General features: G+C 34.6%; 2 protein-coding genes and 1 long non-coding RNA gene across 4 annotated transcripts; all 3 read left to right on the top strand.

Annotated features, from left to right (window-relative positions):
* Positions 1-695: 695 nt before the first annotated feature.
* LOC133704665 (rRNA-processing protein EFG1-like) lies at positions 696-3937 on the top strand. The gene is made up of 8 exons (XM_062129571.1): positions 696-932; positions 1010-1139; positions 1216-1346; positions 1672-1810; positions 2507-2621; positions 2940-3003; positions 3136-3417; positions 3639-3937. The coding sequence occupies exons 1-8, from the start codon at positions 774-776 to the stop codon at positions 3642-3644; spliced, it is 1026 nt and encodes a 341-aa protein (XP_061985555.1). The 5' UTR covers positions 696-773; the 3' UTR covers positions 3645-3937.
* A 1437-nt stretch (positions 3938-5374) lies between these two features.
* On the top strand, positions 5375-14569 carry LOC133705977 (alpha-mannosidase I MNS4). Of its 2 annotated transcripts, XM_062131446.1 has the most exons (18): positions 5375-5478; positions 5579-5755; positions 6234-6353; positions 6434-6526; positions 6789-6875; positions 7208-7298; positions 7723-7778; positions 7985-8057; positions 9415-9524; positions 10286-10336; positions 10699-10787; positions 10913-10994; positions 11088-11201; positions 11459-11538; positions 12092-12227; positions 13154-13224; positions 13318-13564; positions 13889-14569. In XM_062131446.1, exons 2-18 carry the CDS (start codon positions 5606-5608, stop codon positions 14078-14080), a joined length of 1842 nt encoding a protein of 613 aa, XP_061987430.1. In that variant the 5' UTR covers positions 5375-5478; positions 5579-5605; the 3' UTR covers positions 14081-14569. The 2 variants fall into 2 exon arrangements, with proteins under 2 accessions (XP_061987430.1, XP_061987431.1); XM_062131447.1 differs by lacking the exon at positions 5375-5478 and having other exon boundaries at positions 5487-5755.
* Positions 14570-15106: 537 nt separating this feature from the next.
* On the top strand, positions 15107-16783 carry LOC133705161 (uncharacterized). The gene is made up of 2 exons (XR_009844220.1): positions 15107-16541; positions 16700-16783. It is a non-coding gene; the product is annotated as an uncharacterized LOC133705161 (long non-coding RNA).
* The last annotated feature ends 780 nt before the right edge of the window (positions 16784-17563 follow it).

The following is a 17563-nucleotide window of genomic DNA, read 5'->3' as shown; positions in this document are numbered from 1 at the left end:
ATATTTTTTTTTCTTTTATTTCATTCACTAGTTTTTAAGTATGATTTATGTTACAAATTAATTTTAATAAACAAATTCATTAAACACAATTAAGTAAAAAACGTGTGTTGCGATATTAAATAATTTGATTTATAATTATCTCGTAATTTTCCAGTTTTGTTTTTATTTTTTGTTAATTTTATTTTTATTGAATTATTTTGATTTTATAACTTAGGATGCCTGATAAATATATAATCTATATATATTTCATGTTCAGGTCATGAGTTTCCCGTGTTAGCCTTGCTTTGCTCGAAATAATTTTTTTATTTGTTGTTTCTATTTCATTTTTTATTGTATTATAAAACTAATTAAAATTAAACTTGGTTATCGAATTTCTCTTATTTGTTTTTAAAATATAATTGTTTTTTAATTTTTTTGTTATAATATTTTTTATTTAGACTACGACATTGCACGAGTCATTAAGAATATTAAAATAATATTTAAAATTATGATAATTATTATTTTTTTAAATATTTTTTATTTGAAAATATATAAAAATAATATTTTTTTATATTTTAAAATTTATTTTTAACATGAAAAATAAAAAAATAATTTTAAAAAATAAAATAAAAATTAAAAACACTTTTTGAAAAACAAACAAGCGAAGCAGAAGAAAAAGGTCGTATCATAGTATAGCGAAAGGATCCCAAATCTTGTCGAGCGAGTAAACGAGAATAAACAAAACAGAAGAGGGGAGGGGGGGAAGGGAGGCATATCAACTTTCGAACTGCAACATGGCCCATGGTGGCTATGGCAAACGAAGAGTGGCTGAGCGCAAACCCCCTGTAGGTCGCCGTTCCAAAGGATTAGGCGTAGACAAGAAGCCTAAACAAAAGCCCAAATCCGTCTCTATCAAGAACCAAATCCGCTCTATAGATCGCATGCTCCGCAAGGTACTACTTCTTACTTCCTTTTTTCACTTTCAATTAGGGTTTTTTTCACCATTAATTAGTTCTCTTTTTAATACAAGGAACTTCCACTTCAAGTAAGAGAAGCTCAAGAAAAGAGGTTAGAGGAATTGAAGAAGCAACAAGAAATTCATACTCGTTTGGCTCTTGAACGCGAGATTTTCTTGCGAGATCGGAAGATTAAGTTTTTTGGTAAGTGAAATATATATATTTTTCATTATTTAGTCTGAAGCTAAATCCTCAAAGTCATTTCCTTTGTTTTGTTTAGAGAGAAGAAAGATAGATAGAAGAATACGGCGTCTTGAGAAACTGCTGCGCGCTTCATCTGGTCAGCTACCCCAAGATGCTGATGTTGCTGACCAGCTTTCTAAATTGAAAGAAGATCTTGAATATGTTAGGGTAAGCTGCTGCTGCTGCTCTAAATGTTTTTTTTTGCAACGCTATATTTTGCCCTTTAGTTGAGCAAATATGTAATGGACATTTACTGTTGTTCTGTACTTACCTGATTGAAACTAAAGATACAGTCTACCATACAGTGTGAGATGAAATGTTGACTGTATTGTATTTAGTTTGCACTTGAGTCTTCTTGGAGGTGTATTTTAAACAAATACATGAGCTCCGCTTGTCCTGCTTCTTGTTTTTTTTTTTCCCTTTAAAAAAAGAAATCTTTCTAAGCTGAAATTTTTTTTTCTATTTACATTACTATTTTCTCTTGGAATTGTAGTTTTTCCCCAAGACCGAGAAATATGTATCTTTATTTACTGGAGGTGATGATTCAGACATAGTGGATAGGAGAAATAGATTGCGCAAGCAGATTAAAGCCAACTTAGTTGCTGCTGCAGCCAGCGGCAAGGATTTGGAAGGTATCTTCTTTCTTTTGCTTACCTCTGCAACTTTCTAAATAAAATGATATGAACTTTCTTGCTTGGCTACTGGACCCAAAGAATGACCCTTGTATAAGTTATAGCAGTGAGTGGTGGATATGGTTTGTTCTCGAAATCTTGATGTAGAAACATCACCATTTCATGCTTGTGGATCTGCTCCATGGATTAAGTTTTTTTGCAGGCATTTGTGTTTAGACAAATCATTGTCCTCAAGAAATGAAGCTAAAATATACAATTATGTGTATCTGTATTAATAAAGAATACACTGTCTGTTGTCACAGGAAGAATGTTTTTCCCTATCTTACCATTCTGTGCACCACAATATTTTGCGAATTTGTACGTAGCTAGAATGAAGAAATGAGGTTTTTTTTTGTGCCCTTGCCAAGGGTGGGAACCCAGCCTCTATGCCTGGTAGATATTACTTAGCTTTAAATGTTTTACCATTTATTGGGTTGTGGGCAGATCTCTAGAGTGACATCTTTGATTTAAGATAAATGATACAGGTCATAAGCTGAACAAGCAAGCACCCACCAATAATGCTTTCCACATTACAAAAGGCTTTGTGGATTATACTCCTATTCATGCTGTTTACCTGCTAATACATTCTCATTAAAGTTTTCTTGTGATATCTTCTTATTATTGTGATGATTTTTTTTTTTTTACTTACCTTAACAGAGACAGGGAGTGAGGATGATGGTCTTTTGGATCTGAGTGAAGACGATTTCTTTTTAGCTGAAACCTCGAGTGATGAAGCTGATGCAGATGATGAATGGACAGATAAAAGTACAAGGTATATACCATAACTGTGAGGGAAGATTCTAGTTTCAAGATCTACATTTGCAGTTGGGCAAGTTATTTTATCTTATCAGTTGCTTGATTTATATTTCCTTCATGTTTTTATCAGTCACATTTACTACTGAATCAAGATAGCAATGAAAAAATAAACATGCATGTACAATGGTTTATTCTGCAAGCTTTATGCTGTCACATTAGACTGGAAGGCTCTGCGCACCCATTTGGTCCTATATTTAGATTGTCATAATATAGTTTTGCATATGGTGTAAACTGGTTTATACCTTAAAAGGTGCATATTATAATTTGTTTTCAGGGAACCAGCTTCTAGTGCTTCTGGCAAAGCAGCATCTGGAATGTCAAGCGATGAAAGGAATCAGGTCACTTTTTAAACCTGAATATTGCACTGTTTTAATGAAATTATATATCAGCTATTTTTTATTTTTATTTTTTTGTTATTTAAAAAAGAAAATGAACATTTTTTCTGACATCAATTTTTTCCATGGAGACAGACAGCTGCCAGAGCTCTAATGCCTCCTCCTCGGCCTTCAAATAATTTGCAAGCAAATCCAGTGCATGCTCAATCAAGGTTTGGAGCTTCATCAAGCAAAAATTCATGGAAACAGAGGGCTGGAATTTCAACATCTTGTAATACATCAAGTAGCATAAGTGGATCTTCCTTTAGGGCAGGGGGTTCTTCAAGTACAAGGACAGGCCACGGCAGTAATCTCAGTTCAAATTCCGATGCTCATAAACCCCGAAGGAAGAGGAGGCCAAAGAAGAAAAAGCAGCAGGTATGTTACCCTTGGCTGTAATTATGTCCATCTTGCATTCTATCTCTTTATTTCTTTCAACCATCCTAGACTGCTGTATTCATTATCTTCAAAATAATTTCATGAGTTGGAGTTTGTTAGGTGTGCAAGTCAATTTGTGTGAACATGCTTCTATTTGCTGTTATATTTATTAATTATCAAACTTCTGCGGTGCATGATTTGTTTCTTCCTCCATTTTGCAGGCCTGAAGCGGATGAAACCAGCACGCATGTAACTTCACTATAATCAATTTAATTAGCTTGTTATCATATATCTATGAAATTCTTTTGCAGATCTGTTATAACCGCCAAATATTTTTCATATTTTTTTATATCAACAAACAGTTGGGAATCTGTTGTTTTTTCTTTCTGAATGTTAACTTGGTCCAATGTCTCTGGAAAGCTAGCGTTATTTGAGAATTCTTTCCGACAGAAACTCACTTTCTGATCTATATGTATCCCCAGACCCATTCTCCTGTTAAATGAGATGAAAGATTGGCAAACCTTGGTGTTGTTGTGGTAGAGGCAGTTGGATCTGAACATGGTTTATCAGGGATTTGAATGTGTTGTCATGCGCTGAAAATTTGGTTTCCTCGCCCTTGAATTCCTTTCTTTCTAAAGAGAGTTCCTGTAGGGCTCGCTTGAAAAATGTATCCGTGCTCAATTGTTATCTCTTTGCCATAGCTCGTTCGAGTCTGCAATCACTTTTTCTCCAAAACAACACGTTAAAGATGTTAAGATGCAATGTTATTATTTTATCACGGTTTCTTATGGCTCCGATCCTTTCTTTTTTTCTTTTAATTTATATTCATATAGAGGTTGCTGGAATAGTGTGAGAGTTTTACTTTTAACTTATATTCATAGAGGTCGTGGGATAGTGTGAGATTTTTTATATATATACAAAGAAGAATGCCTATGTTGTGTTTGATGGATTCACCAGCAGGCAATATCTATACATAGTTTGGTACTAATTATTTTACCGGTGTTTGGATTGGATAATTACTTTTTGATAAAAAAAATAAATATATATGCTTTTTTAAATTTGTTTTTTATAATAAAAATTTTAATTATAAATCATATTCGACACTCTTAGTTGCAGGTTAGTAATTTTTTTTTAACATGAATGAATTAATATGTAGGTGTTGTTAATATATTTTTTTACAGTAAATAAAAAATATATTTGTGAATTAATATTTACATATAATAAAATATAGTGAATAATACATGTGTTGATAAAGACAAGTAAAAACTCAAACTTATTTTTAAAGTAGTAAAAAAATAGGATAATATTGCAATTGTTATATTGAAACATCATCTTCTTAGTTTTTTCTGTATAATAATTTTTTTAAAAAAAATGTAAAGAAAAAAAATAAAAATGATTGATGATAAAAATATAGATAATAATATAAATAGGTTCAGTATAGAGTAATAAATATGAATAATATTTTTAAAAAAAAAATATAAATAAAAAAAGATAAAACTAAAAAAAATATTATAAAAAATAGTGATAAATAGAAAAAAAATGTAAAATGATAAAAATATAAAATATGAAGAGTAATATTGATATCATATAAAAATTATAAAAATAGATTTATTAATCTTAAAAAATTATAATGAACTTGATAATAATTTAGTTTTTAAAAGTTAACTTATTATTAATTTTTTTCAAATTATTTTAAACACAAACACAAATTTAAATATATACCAAAGACACGTTTAAACTAAATGACGCGTGGTTAAAAATGTATTTGAAAATATTTGTGTTTTTGGAAAGTGATTTCGTCTTAAGAAATGTTAAATTGATATTTTTTTAGTATTTTTTTTTATAATTTTAATATTTTAATATTAAAAGAAAACAAAATTTAAAAAATAATCCATACACGACAATAAAAAACACAAAGCAAGTTTCATTTTTCTTTCAACTCTTCTTGTTATTACCAAAAAGGGGGGGTAACAGTAACACTTACCAAACTCGGTTGGGACGGAAGGGAAATGGTTTCGTAGTAAAAGTAAAACAGAAGAGCAAAGAGAAGCTCAATTCTCAGCAAGGGCACAACTCAAACACGAGCATTCAATCATTCATTCATTATATCTATTTATTTATTATTTACTGCGATATATCTTTGTTGTTACCAAAACAACAGGGAGACTGGAATCAGAGAGAGCAAGGAATGGAAAAAACCTGGAAACAACGATGCCTGCCCTTGTTGTTGTTGCTCTCAATATTATCTGCCGACACCAACCACAACAACATTATCTTCCTTCGACAAACTGCGGCTGATGGTGTCACTCCCGAGGAAGCCACGCTTCTTCGAGACGAGGTACTCCCTCCCTCCTTACTTTTTTAAATTTGCCTCTTCTTCTTTTTAATTCACCTCGAAATATCATAAGAAGAAAAAAAGAAAACTCTTCTTCTTCTTCTTCTTCTTCTTTGACATTGGATCTGTCATTGCTCAAGCATTCACCTCTTAGCTTTATCATCGAATTTCAAGTTTTTTAGCTGTTTTCTCTCTCTCTTGTAATTACTGGAGTTCGAGAATTGCTCTTACAAGTTTTATAAATTTGATCCTGCCCATTTATTATTTAATTGCATTGATGAATTTATTTGCAATCACACTAATTGAAGCTTTAAGCATTGCTCAATTGACAAAAATCCCTCTATGTATTTTTTCCTCTCACGAATCTTTGGTGAATGGCGCCATCTCTGTTTTGGGAATAGTATTAATCTTTTTAGAAAAGAAATAAAGAAATGATTTTTCTTCATGTGCGTGATGTGTTTTTGTTGATGGTATGATATAGGTTCGTGAAATGTTCTATCATGCTTTTAATGGATACATGGAGCATGCTTTTCCGCTTGATGAATTAAAGCCTCTATCATGTGAAGGAGAAGACAGCCTTGGGGGTTATGCTTTGACTCTGGTTGGTGATATCCTTGTTCCTGGTTCTTTGTCTTTAAGCTATTATATGAAACTTTGGTGAACATATTAATGCTGTCGCAGATTGACTCCTTGGATATGCTGGCTCTACTTGGTGACCGAGAACGGTTCACTTCCTCTGTTGATTGGATTGGTAAAAATCTTCGGTTTGATATAGTGAGTAAGCATTTACTATGATGATTTGAGCTCACATGTTTTGATACTTTTGATAGGAATAACCTTTTAACAGGCATCAATGCATTTTTATATTGAAATTTACATCATAGAAATTACAAGCCATGTTACCCCTCCTATCATTTTGGTCGAGCAATCAAATGACTATCCTTCTGAAGTTATAAAACCTATGTCTGTAGTTATCAGAAGACATCTTATCTAATTTTTATTTTTTATTTTTTTGATTCTGTTATCATGTTTCCAGAATAAAACAGTATCTGTCTTTGAGACTACCATCCGGGTCCTTGGAGGTTTACTATCTGCTCATCTTATTGCAAGTGATTATGCTACGGTAAATACAATGATCACCTTTGTAAATCTTTTCTTTGCAATATCTTTCTAGTTAAGGATAAGGAAGAAATGGGAAACATTTAGTAATGAATTTTATCGCCTTTTACTATGAATAAATATCAAAATAAAGCATTAAGAAAGCAATGCGCATGACACACAAGTGTGTGCATGCTGCACGTAAGTTATAGCTTAAAGACAGTATGTTCTTGGGTGCTAATATATCTTATATTTGAAACTTGATGTGCTTGATTGCTCCTCAATAATGAGTAAATGCTTAGATACCCTTTCGATATTCTATCCGGGGAGAATGCCACTTCCATCTTTTGGTTGCAGGGTATGAGAATTCCATCCTATGACAATCAATTGCTTGACTTAGCTGAGGATCTGGCTCGGAGAATGCTACCTGCATTTGACACTCCTACAGGTATGACTACTAGATACTGACATTTGCTATATTTCTTGTGGTTTTTGGCATTCCATCCTCGGGAGGTGGGTGAAATCTGTGGCATGGACACAGAATTTGCACTATATCTGTAGTTCTATGAGTGGTCGTGACTCATGAGTTTATGTTTCTGGCAATTCATAATGAATTTATATTTGTGGTTTGTTTTAAGCCTATCATATTTTTGACATTTTTTTTTATTAATAGGACCTCTTAGTTATTGTCTTCAAGCTTACTTTAGGGGATGTGTTTTGTAGCTTTATTTTTGTTGGATAGAGTCTGTCTTACCATCAATCTCTAAATTTAAAATTTCTGAAAGCAATTGCATGTTTCGAATATTGGCCTTGCAAGTTCATAAATGCTGTAATATTATCTTAATTTGATCTTAAGCTATGATGTACTGCAGGAATTCCATTTGGGTCCGTCAATCTGTTATATGGGGTTGATGAACAGGAAAGCAGGGTAAAGCCACCCTCCTTTTCTCCTTTTATGTGGATTTCTTGAGATACTTGCCAATGCTTCCCTCACCTTATAGCACCCCTCTTTTTCAAACAGTTATAGTAAATGTTTTTTGCTGCTACATGTTATTCATTGTAGAATTGACTCCATGAATTCAATATCCTAAAATGACTGGGTAGCTTGTGAAATGCAATTTTTGGTGTATTTAGATAACGTCAACTGCTGGTGGTGGAACCTTGACTTTGGAATTTGGGATGCTTAGTCGCTTGACCAATGATCCAAGTAAGTATTCATAGCATGATACATTTTCCAGGCTAGCCATTGAATTGTTGTTTTCCATCTAGTAACTGAGGTTTCTGATTTTCTCCTAGAGAAATGAGATGTCATGATTAAGTTGAGATAATGCTGTGTTTTTCAACCTTTAATACAGAATTTATGTATAAAAATGTTATAAATTGCATCTTCACACAAATTAGATTGTGCTTGCATTATTATATCATGGCCCAGTAGTGTTTGGCTTACTGCCAGGTTTCATATTTTGCAAATCTCAAACTTCTTAGCTTGTCAGATGTGCCATTTCTTAGATGGAATCCATAATTTGTATATCATTTATTGAATAGAAACTCCTGAGCCTTGCAAAGCAGCGGTGCCAGATTTGTGATCTCTTCAGTTGCTGTCCATGGTCAATGGTGAGATTTTCAAGATCCGAATAGGATTTTTCCATGAGGATTGGCACGGGCAGCACCTTTGTCTGCTCTTTTTGGCAGCATGGCTGAAGAAATTTAATTTGGCTATATTATGGAAATATTAAGGCATTTATGTAACATTATTATGAATAAGACTTTCTCTAGTCATACTGTAGACAGCTACAACAGCATATGAACGTTTAGTTTATGCACATGAATATTCTAGGATATAGTGATTTGAGAAAGTCGGAACAAGAGTGACCTATTTCTCGCTCTTTCCTGATGGTTCAAATCGAAAAAACAAAAAAATGAATCCTCCTCCAATGTAATAAATTTTTCACCTGCATTGGAATGAGCGTTGCTGCATAAGAGACTTGAGCAGAAGAGGCAGTCCATTGACTCCCTAGCTGTTGCACGCATCTCAACCTGACTTGAAACAGTGTTCAGTTACTTTATATTTAGTTAATTATCAAGCAACTTCTGTATATTGACCAGGGGCTTTGCCTCAATTAATAGTTACTGTATAAACTTTCTATAAATTCACTGGTACTTCAAACATAATAGGGTAACAGCCCCTTCCACCTCAACTCCAGAAATAAAAACAGAAGCAATCTTCACCTTCTGCTAAATTGTTCCATAATGTGGTGGTACTGTATCTAGCAACTATGGGTATTGTATGTTCATCCATCAAGTGGACCTTACAGTGCCTTTCTGGATTCTGACTTTTATTTGATAAAAGATTAACTTTCTAATGTCAATTCAGACTTTATCAGAACGTTATCCTAAAACTGCCTTTTGTATCTCCATATCACTTTGTAGCTTCTTTTCTTATATTGACTGGTTTCTTTTATTATCCTTTTACTTCTCAGTTTCTGTGGGGAATTGCAAAGGTTGATTGTGATCCACTTATTGACATTGGTCATTGTTCTCATCTCATCTTCATGGAAATGCAGTTTTTGAGCAAGTAACAAAGAATGCCGTGCGTGGATTATGGGCTCGCCGTTCAAAGCTGAATTTGGTTGGTGCTCACATCAATGTATTTACAGGTGAATGGACACAAAAGGTAACATTTGTTTTTTGAAGCATTTCAAAGTATGTAGAAGATCTCGTGTTTTTAAAATTACATGTATTTGACAGCAACATGGCAATCTCCTAGACATTTTCTTTTAAGTTGAATAATGAGGAATAATTAAATTGTGGGAGCAAATTACAGATTGCTATATGGTTTGTCTGACTAGTCCATCCCTTAAGAAAATTGTGAAAAAAAGAACAGAAGTTTTTGAAACACATTGTAATGACCTTGTCAATTGATGTCATCGTGTGTTTTAAAAGTATGAGGAGGGCACATATTAGCAGTTTTTATCTCAGCTTCAGTATTTATTTAATTTATTGCATCCACCCACATCCTTCCTCTCCCCCCAAAAAAAATGCAGCATATCGATATCTAATATGGGAACTTGGTTGAAATCTCAGTATTTAGCTGATGACATGATTTGGTTTGAGAATAAGAATTTGGGTTAATCGAAGTCACATTGCTTGATATTTTGCTTGAAATTGTACATGTCTGATGATATTTGACAACTTTGTCTTAACTTGCTCAGAAATGATGGTTGAGAGCATTTTTTTTAAAAATTCTGGAGAAGGTGGTATTCTTTGCTCGTGCACTCTTTGTGACCTTAAAATTAGGGATGGCATTCACTTGAAAAATTCAATCAAGCTTCTTGTCACATATTTCTTCATGGTTGAGTTTTCTCAACGTTTGGGCAACTCAATTCATTTTTTTTCCCCAAGGGACAATACTCATGTTCCTTTGCTGCTTTGCAGGATGCTGGAATAGGAACAAGTATTGACTCTTTCTATGAATATCTCTTAAAGGTATGTGATCATACAGTGATTCCATCAAAAAAGTATTTAATTATCAGAGTCACCAAATTTTTTTTCCACTTTCTTATGACTAGTGTTCTATATATCATGAATTAGGGGGGTAAAAATACTCAACTCAACTAAGCCTTAATTCCAAACTGATGGACACCATTTTTTAAGGTTTTTAGAAAGAGCACTTCAGAAATAATTGTCTATGCAGAACCAGCACTATCAAAATGCTTTAATCATTTCCTGTTCACAGATAATGGTAGAGATTTCTTTGCTATAGTAGATAAATCAGGTTCTCTTTATGCAAAGAGTATTTGTTCATTTCACAAGAATCTTTGGGCTGAAAATTTTCTTCATCTTTTCAGGCTTATTTGTTATTTGGTGACGAGGAGTATTTGTTTATTTTCCAAGAAGCCTATGCAGCTGCTATGCACTATCTTTACAATGATCCTTGGTAAAATCTTGTGGCTATTTTGTGCTTCAATATAAATATATCTGTTATATTTGGTTTCTTTTGTTATTCCTCTTTTATGGGGCAATAATTCACCCATTGGATCTTAATTTTAGATGTCTTTATAGGTATGTTGAGGTAAACATGGATTCTGCTGCTATTGTCTGGCCATTGTTTAACAGTTTGCAGGCCTTCTGGCCAGGCCTACAGGTATTTTCTTTTTCTTTATTCTAGATTTTGGACTATAGATTTTATGACTGCCTTTTTTTGAATCTATATTTGGTTGATTGGATATGAGTAAAGGTTTTAGCAGGAGATATTGATCCTGCAATTCGAACTCATGCTGCATTCTTCAGTGTCTGGAAAAGATATGGTTTTACTCCAGAAGGCTTTAATCTTGCTACTCTGACTGTTCAGGTATCCAAATCATTTTTATTGGAAGCCCAAGAAAGTTATTATTCATAAGTGTTCCAGATGTTAGGCCCATTCTATGGGTTTACAAATAGCTGTGCAGGAAATGTCTATTCTGTTGACCTGACATCACCATAACTCTTGCCTTTTCCCTCCACCGTGCACTTTTCTTTAAGTAATTAACTTTGCATGCTAATAGACATCTTGTGTGTTATATATTATCTCATATATTTGTATCTTTTTTCCATACATTTGTTTTATAGCATGGGCAGAAGAGTTATCCACTGCGCCCAGAGTTGATAGAGAGCACATATTGGCTTTACAAAGCTACCCGAGATCCGAGGTCAGATAAAATCTGTGACAACTTCATACTTGCATAATGTTTTTTTGTTTTTCCAGTATTGAGGATTTCTAAATTTTATATACTGACAAATATCATTGCTTCTTTATGTCTACCAAGAAGAAACCAGTGGATCTGGAAAGGATCACATACTGACGTGCCAGTACCATGAAATTTCTATATATGTTTATCATAGGCAGTAGATCCCAGTTAGAAAATTGGAGAATAATACATTCATTTGCATTGCTGATTTACTAGCTGTTAGCTCCTTCTACTTAACCTTCACATTTAGCATAAAATAATAATAAAAGGTTAACCAGATTTAATTACAAACAGATAACTTGGGGTAGACTGGAATTACCTGGATGCAAAATATTACCTGGAAAGAAATTCGAGAAATATTCTGGAATGTAAGCTGCTATAAAACAGATTCTGGTCTGTTTGCCAGATTGCATAGCCACCTAACTTAGTTGTTTCAATTCCCGTGCTCCACCTAATGTGGCTTCTACTGTCACGAAATTGCAATTGAAGCCATGTCTCTAATTATCCTCTGCAGATATCTTGATGTTGGAAGGGATATGGTTGTGAGCTTGCAATATGGGGCTCGATGCCCCTGTGGTTATTGCCATATAGTAGATGTAGAATTTCACAAGAAAGAGGACCACATGGAGAGCTTTTTCCTGGCCGAAACTGTTAGTATTACTTTTGGGTAACTCCAGTCAGATATTTTATTTTCCTTTTCGCTTGGTATTATAGAGGAACCATACCATCAAATGGGATGGAATATTTTCATCTTTGTGGATTTGGTTAATATCAAGACTGTCTGTTCATCATGTTTAGGAGTTATCTCTAATATTATTGCCCTGATAGATGGTCTTGTCATCCAATAATGGAAGGTTGTGAAAATGCTTGAGAATGTAAAGATCGTTTATGATGAGAGGGAAATTTTACCTTTTCAAATGTTTGCAACGAAAAAAATAGCATGAAGATGTTTATAAAATTCTTTTAATATGTTGTTTGGTTTCCATATTATGTGTTTTTTCCTTCTGCTTGAGAAAAGTGTGCCATTACGTGTTAAGTACATGCTAAAGAATTTCAATTAGATACTAGGATTAGGGTTGGTATGCAGACTGGTTAAATGGGTTATGTTCTATTCAAACCCAGCAGCTAAACTTTTTTGCCTTGGCCAAACTGAACCACTCCTATTCTGGCCAAGGTGTGCGAACCTTGGGTTTGACTGTTTGCTTTATATGAGATTTATATTTTGATGATAGCTTGTTTCCTACGGGATAAATTAGGCACAATCATCTTTGCTTCCCTTTTTCTGGAAAAAGAAGAATAGATTTATTAGAAGAGATAAAAACTGCTGTACAGCAAGGAGGATAAGGTGTCTTCATGGAAATAAGGCAGAAGGTTTATTTATTATTATTTTTTTTAATATTTGATATAAGAGGGATTGATGCTCATATTCTATGGCAATAAATGAGTGTGTCCTGCCATGCAGAAGGTTATATTAGTGACTTTGCCTTTCCATTTGCTGTGCTTCATGAGTTTTAATCCGTCTATGCCTTGATTATGCCATTGCATTTGATTAATTACTTGCTAAAACTGTTGTTAGGTCAAGTATCTATGGCTTCTTTTTGATTTGGCTACGGGTCCAGATAACCTTGTAGAAAATGGGCCATACAAGTAAGGCTTTGTGCTTTTAATTGTGCTTGCAAGGTTAATTCTCTACTATCTCTTATTTTCACTCATTTGTTGGAAATATTTATTCATTTACAGGTACATCTTCAGCACAGAGGGCCACTTATTGCCTGCAACCCCACAAATATCTCTCATACGTGAACATTGTTCATATTTAGGTGCAAACTGTAAAGGTGGTGGCATTGAACAGGAATCTCGTAAATCAGACATCTCAATCCATCCCCAAGAAAATAATGCCAGTGTGCTTTCTGGGAGCTGGGTTCATTCCAGCTATCCATCAGATTCCTCTTTTCTCGAGTCTACTTCTACATCAGGGTTGATGAAGGTTAGTTTACCTTTTGTTTTTTCCAAATCCCCCGCCTGCATCCTCATTTTATTACTATTAAGCACTAAATCCTATATGATACCTTGTTAAAGATGTATTAATTGATTTTACGTTTTCTTAAGAAGAGGAAGAATGCTGTTAGTAAATTTGATGCAAATTGAGTGTTGTTATCCCCTGACGTGTCATTTTGAATTTCAATGAATATCCAACTGTGAAGTTATAGAATAAATGAGTAAAAACAAGGAGTGTCAACCTACATGTTATCTGCTGTTTGCAACAGCCTTAATAATCTTGACATGGAATGTTGATGGTTTTTCTTTGCAGGGACTTTGCCCCGGATTAACTCATGGACAAAAATATGGAATATCATACCTAGATGCAACGCGTACAGCTCAGGAGGATCACTCCACGCACCAAAGAGAGAATGTGGCTGATAGCCATTCTCTGCTGGTTGTTTCCCAACAAAGTGCTGATAATTCTCTGTCGAAAAACAAGAACGAAAAACAAGAACATTGATCATGACAGGAATGTACAGGAATCAAGTGAATAATAGGAATATCTGCTTGATGCAAAGTACTGTTTGGGCAACCAAAGATTCACAAGGCATCAGCTGCTCTAATCCTGCTAGCTTCACCGGGGAAAAGATCAGGAATTATGATAGAGAAATGGAAGAAATTTTTGACATGGCACTGACTTTGGCCCTGTGCAAACCCTGAACTAGTTGATATTTTTGGCTCCAGACTACCAATGTTTTCTGATGACTGTTTTGGGCAATTCGGCAATTGTTGAGAAAGCGGGTTTCTGGCTCGGGATAGAAATATAAGAAGAAAAACAAACAGTGATCCTATATTTGTTTTACCTTGTCTCCATGTTTCCCGGATAAGGAGATGGGAATACGAGCTCAAAGCATTTGTAACTTACCATGATTCGCCATACCTTATGTACTATTATACTTATAGTGAGCCTTAAATATTGATTTTATTGGTAATTTGAGATTATTAGTGAGATCCTTGACTCCAGTACAAAAGTTGCTACGACATGGCAGCCATTCACTGTCTCTTTGCCAGGCACAGCTGTTCTTGAGGATTCAATCAGGTTTGACAAATGTTTAGTTTTTAGGGTTCTTTGATTGAATTCAGCTCTGGTTTACAAGTTAATCTCTACTTTTAGGATTCGGGATTTATCCCCTTTTCGATTCGGGATACAGGCTTGAAATCCACATCGCACCCCCATTTTAGTAGAGGCATAATCCACCAATGGGTCGCTGGCCCTGTGGTGTTTTCGTGCCTGTAGCAGTGGCCAATTGCTAAAAGGCATAGAATCACTAATTACTAAATTAATGTTTTTTTATATAAATATCTGATATAAATATATCAAAATCATTTAAAGATACTAATTCAATACTTTGAAATAAATTTTTTTTAAAAATGTATTTTTAATCTTATACCGTACACAACCCGTCCATTTCTTTCTCCAAAACTCTACGCTCCTTAACCCAACAATTAAAACCACCCTAATTCAATTTTGGCGCCATGAGATATTCGCTCTTGTAATTTTAGGCTCTATCACCATCACCTCCGACCTCACTGCTCTCTATACATTGGTGTTGTTTGCAGAGATGGAAGATAGAGATATTGTTTGCAAGAGTTCAATGGTTTTGGGGTATGGAAACAGCGAAAGAGTTTATGCTGGACAACATATATATCATGGATGGAAGAGAGGAGCGTGATCTGTTTGAATAGTTTGATTCAAGGATATGTCAAGGCTGGGGACATTGAGGAGGCATTCGTTTTGAGATAGTGCCTATGAAGGACTTGGTAGTGTTGGATGTGATAGTTTCTGCTGCTTGGAATATTTTAGAAGCTATGCTAATTCGTGATGTTGTGACTTGAAATTCAATGGTCTTGGGTTCTGTAAAGCAGGGAATTTGGAAGCTGCAGAATTCTTTTTTGACAGGATGCTAAAAATAGCAGCCGCATAATGCTTTGGACGTGTATGAGTTCTTTAGGAATAAGGTATCAAAGGCCAAATTGGAACTTTATATTGGGTATCATACTAGCTTGTTCACAGTGGTTACCAGTTTGATAGATGTGTATGCAAATGGTGCAAGAAAAGAAAGAGCTTTGAAAGCTTTTAAGAAAGGTCTATAAGAAAGATTTGCCCTGCAAAATATTACTGCCTTTGCAAATCATGGACCGAATCAAGATAGCATTTCTTTATCCAAAGCAAGTACAGCAGAGGTAGGGGAAGAAAGGTGTCAGAGAAAGCCCAAGGCCCACGACGTTGATGCAAAGGGAAAAAATAAAACTTGATATAGTTGCTTTCTAGTGGTTTTGACTGCTTGTAACATTGGGGGCATTGTGAACGAGGGAGGAGGTTTCAAGCAAATGACCGATGATCATGGAATTCAATCAGTGGCAAAGCTCTATGCCGGTGTTGTTGATGACCTTCTTAGTCATGCTAGGTGCCTTGAATAAGCATATAACCTTGTTAGTAGCGTAGCAGTCATGCTGGGTTCATCACAAGATTCAATTGGCTGAAATTTCAGGAGCTGCGTTATTCAAGATCGAGCCTGATAATATTCTGGTAATCTTGTTCTTTTGTCTGATATCCATGCAGTTGCTGGAAGATCGGATCATGTTGCTAAATTGAGAGCAATGATCTGGGAGAACCAAATTAGAAAGCATAGAAGTTCCAGCCGATTTGAGTTGGGAAGTGTTATCCATGAAGCTTCATGAGAGATACTTCTCAACATTTATTATATCTTAGACTCAATCAAAGATATGAAGGTTTTGGATCTATTATGGAAATTCAAAAGAGAAGTATTTCCTCCCTGCACCACGTGTCCCTCTAATATGTGCTCCTGCAGCATTTTGAAAGATGGATGATCAGAATGAAGTGATATAGAGACAAGACTGCAAATTTTCCAGCAGAGTACTGCCCAGATTCATAAACACAGTTCCTCCTATAAAACTAGGTTATCTAAAATCATCCTGCTAGTAAAACTATAAGCCCTTTATACTTTTCAACAAAAAAAAAACGCAAGAATGACCTTTCATTTGATATTGTAGATCAATACAAAAGTGGCAAGTAGCTCATGAACTGGACTTAACTTTTACCTTTTCCCTTGCTTAGGTGGTTGAGTCCGTTCAAGGATCAAATCCCAAGAAATCTCACTTCGTCAAATTAACAGTAAGATTCATTATTTATTTGGGAAAATCATCGTTTTTTCATTAATAATTTAAGTTGTTTTACGTATTTGCTTTTAGATTTGTGTTTAAAAAATTTGTTTGTTGTGGGAAAGTTTGCAGTACTTTTGTCAAAGGAACCAGTTTCAGTACATATATCCTACGAATCCTCCAGAATTGGTTTCAAAATGAAGTGTTTTAGGTAGATGAAATTGTTTTCTTCAATGGGCTGTAGTTTATAACTTTTGAGGAATGTGGTCCTGAAGTTGGGAAGGTGAAAGTAATGGCTAGAAGTTGGGGTAGGTGAGGGGAACTGTTTTTAATGCGTTATCTAGCCAGATTGAATGTTAGCATCACTCGGATATCAACTGAGTAACGATCTGTAAGTGGGAATGGATATTTCCTTTTCTTTTGGTTCCACCTTGGCCGAAAAACACTGGAACTTGCCACCAGCTAATAGCACTGGGGCCTGATATCTTATCAAGTAAAGAACAAATTGCCGATGTAAAAAGGGAAACATCAAGGTGCAAGTATTAATGTGGCTAGATGCTTACGTCCCCTGAAGTGAAACTGGGCCTAGAGAGCCTTGCTATTTTTCAATGTGATTTGTCTTGTATGTACTTGTTTGTTTAAAGTTGAGCAGACGCTCAATGAGAAAAGTGAAAAGAATAATAAAAACCAGGTATCGTTTTTGAATGAGAAGCAAAACTATAGTTCGATTATGACTTCCACCAGTGCTTTTAAAGCAGGCAGATCTTGTGCTCTCTAAGATAATAATAACATGATCCCTTGTAATGCTAGTGATGGTCTT

Source organism: Populus nigra, chromosome 10 (genome assembly GCF_951802175.1).
Source record: "Populus nigra chromosome 10, ddPopNigr1.1, whole genome shotgun sequence".
Taxonomy (NCBI): domain Eukaryota; kingdom Viridiplantae; phylum Streptophyta; class Magnoliopsida; order Malpighiales; family Salicaceae; genus Populus; species Populus nigra.
This window is presented reverse-complemented; position numbering and strand designations above follow the sequence as displayed.

Excerpts from the sequence above, each read along its gene's own strand:
- LOC133704665 (XM_062129571.1), top strand. The coding sequence starts at position 774 with ATGGCCCATGGTGGCTATGGCAAACGAAGAGTGGCTGAGCGCAAACCC. Across the intron at positions 1,140-1,215 it reads TCGGAAGATTAAGTTTTTTG|AGAGAAGAAAGATAGATAGA; the intron begins GTAAGTGAAATA and ends TGTTTTGTTTAG. Across the intron at positions 1,811-2,506 it reads CAGCGGCAAGGATTTGGAAG|AGACAGGGAGTGAGGATGAT; the intron begins GTATCTTCTTTC and ends TTACCTTAACAG.
- LOC133705977 (XM_062131446.1), top strand. The coding sequence starts at position 5,606 with ATGGAAAAAACCTGGAAACAACGATGCCTGCCCTTGTTGTTGTTGCTC. Across the intron at positions 5,756-6,233 it reads CCACGCTTCTTCGAGACGAG|GTTCGTGAAATGTTCTATCA; the intron begins GTACTCCCTCCC and ends GGTATGATATAG. Across the intron at positions 6,354-6,433 it reads GGGGTTATGCTTTGACTCTG|ATTGACTCCTTGGATATGCT; the intron begins GTTGGTGATATC and ends ATGCTGTCGCAG.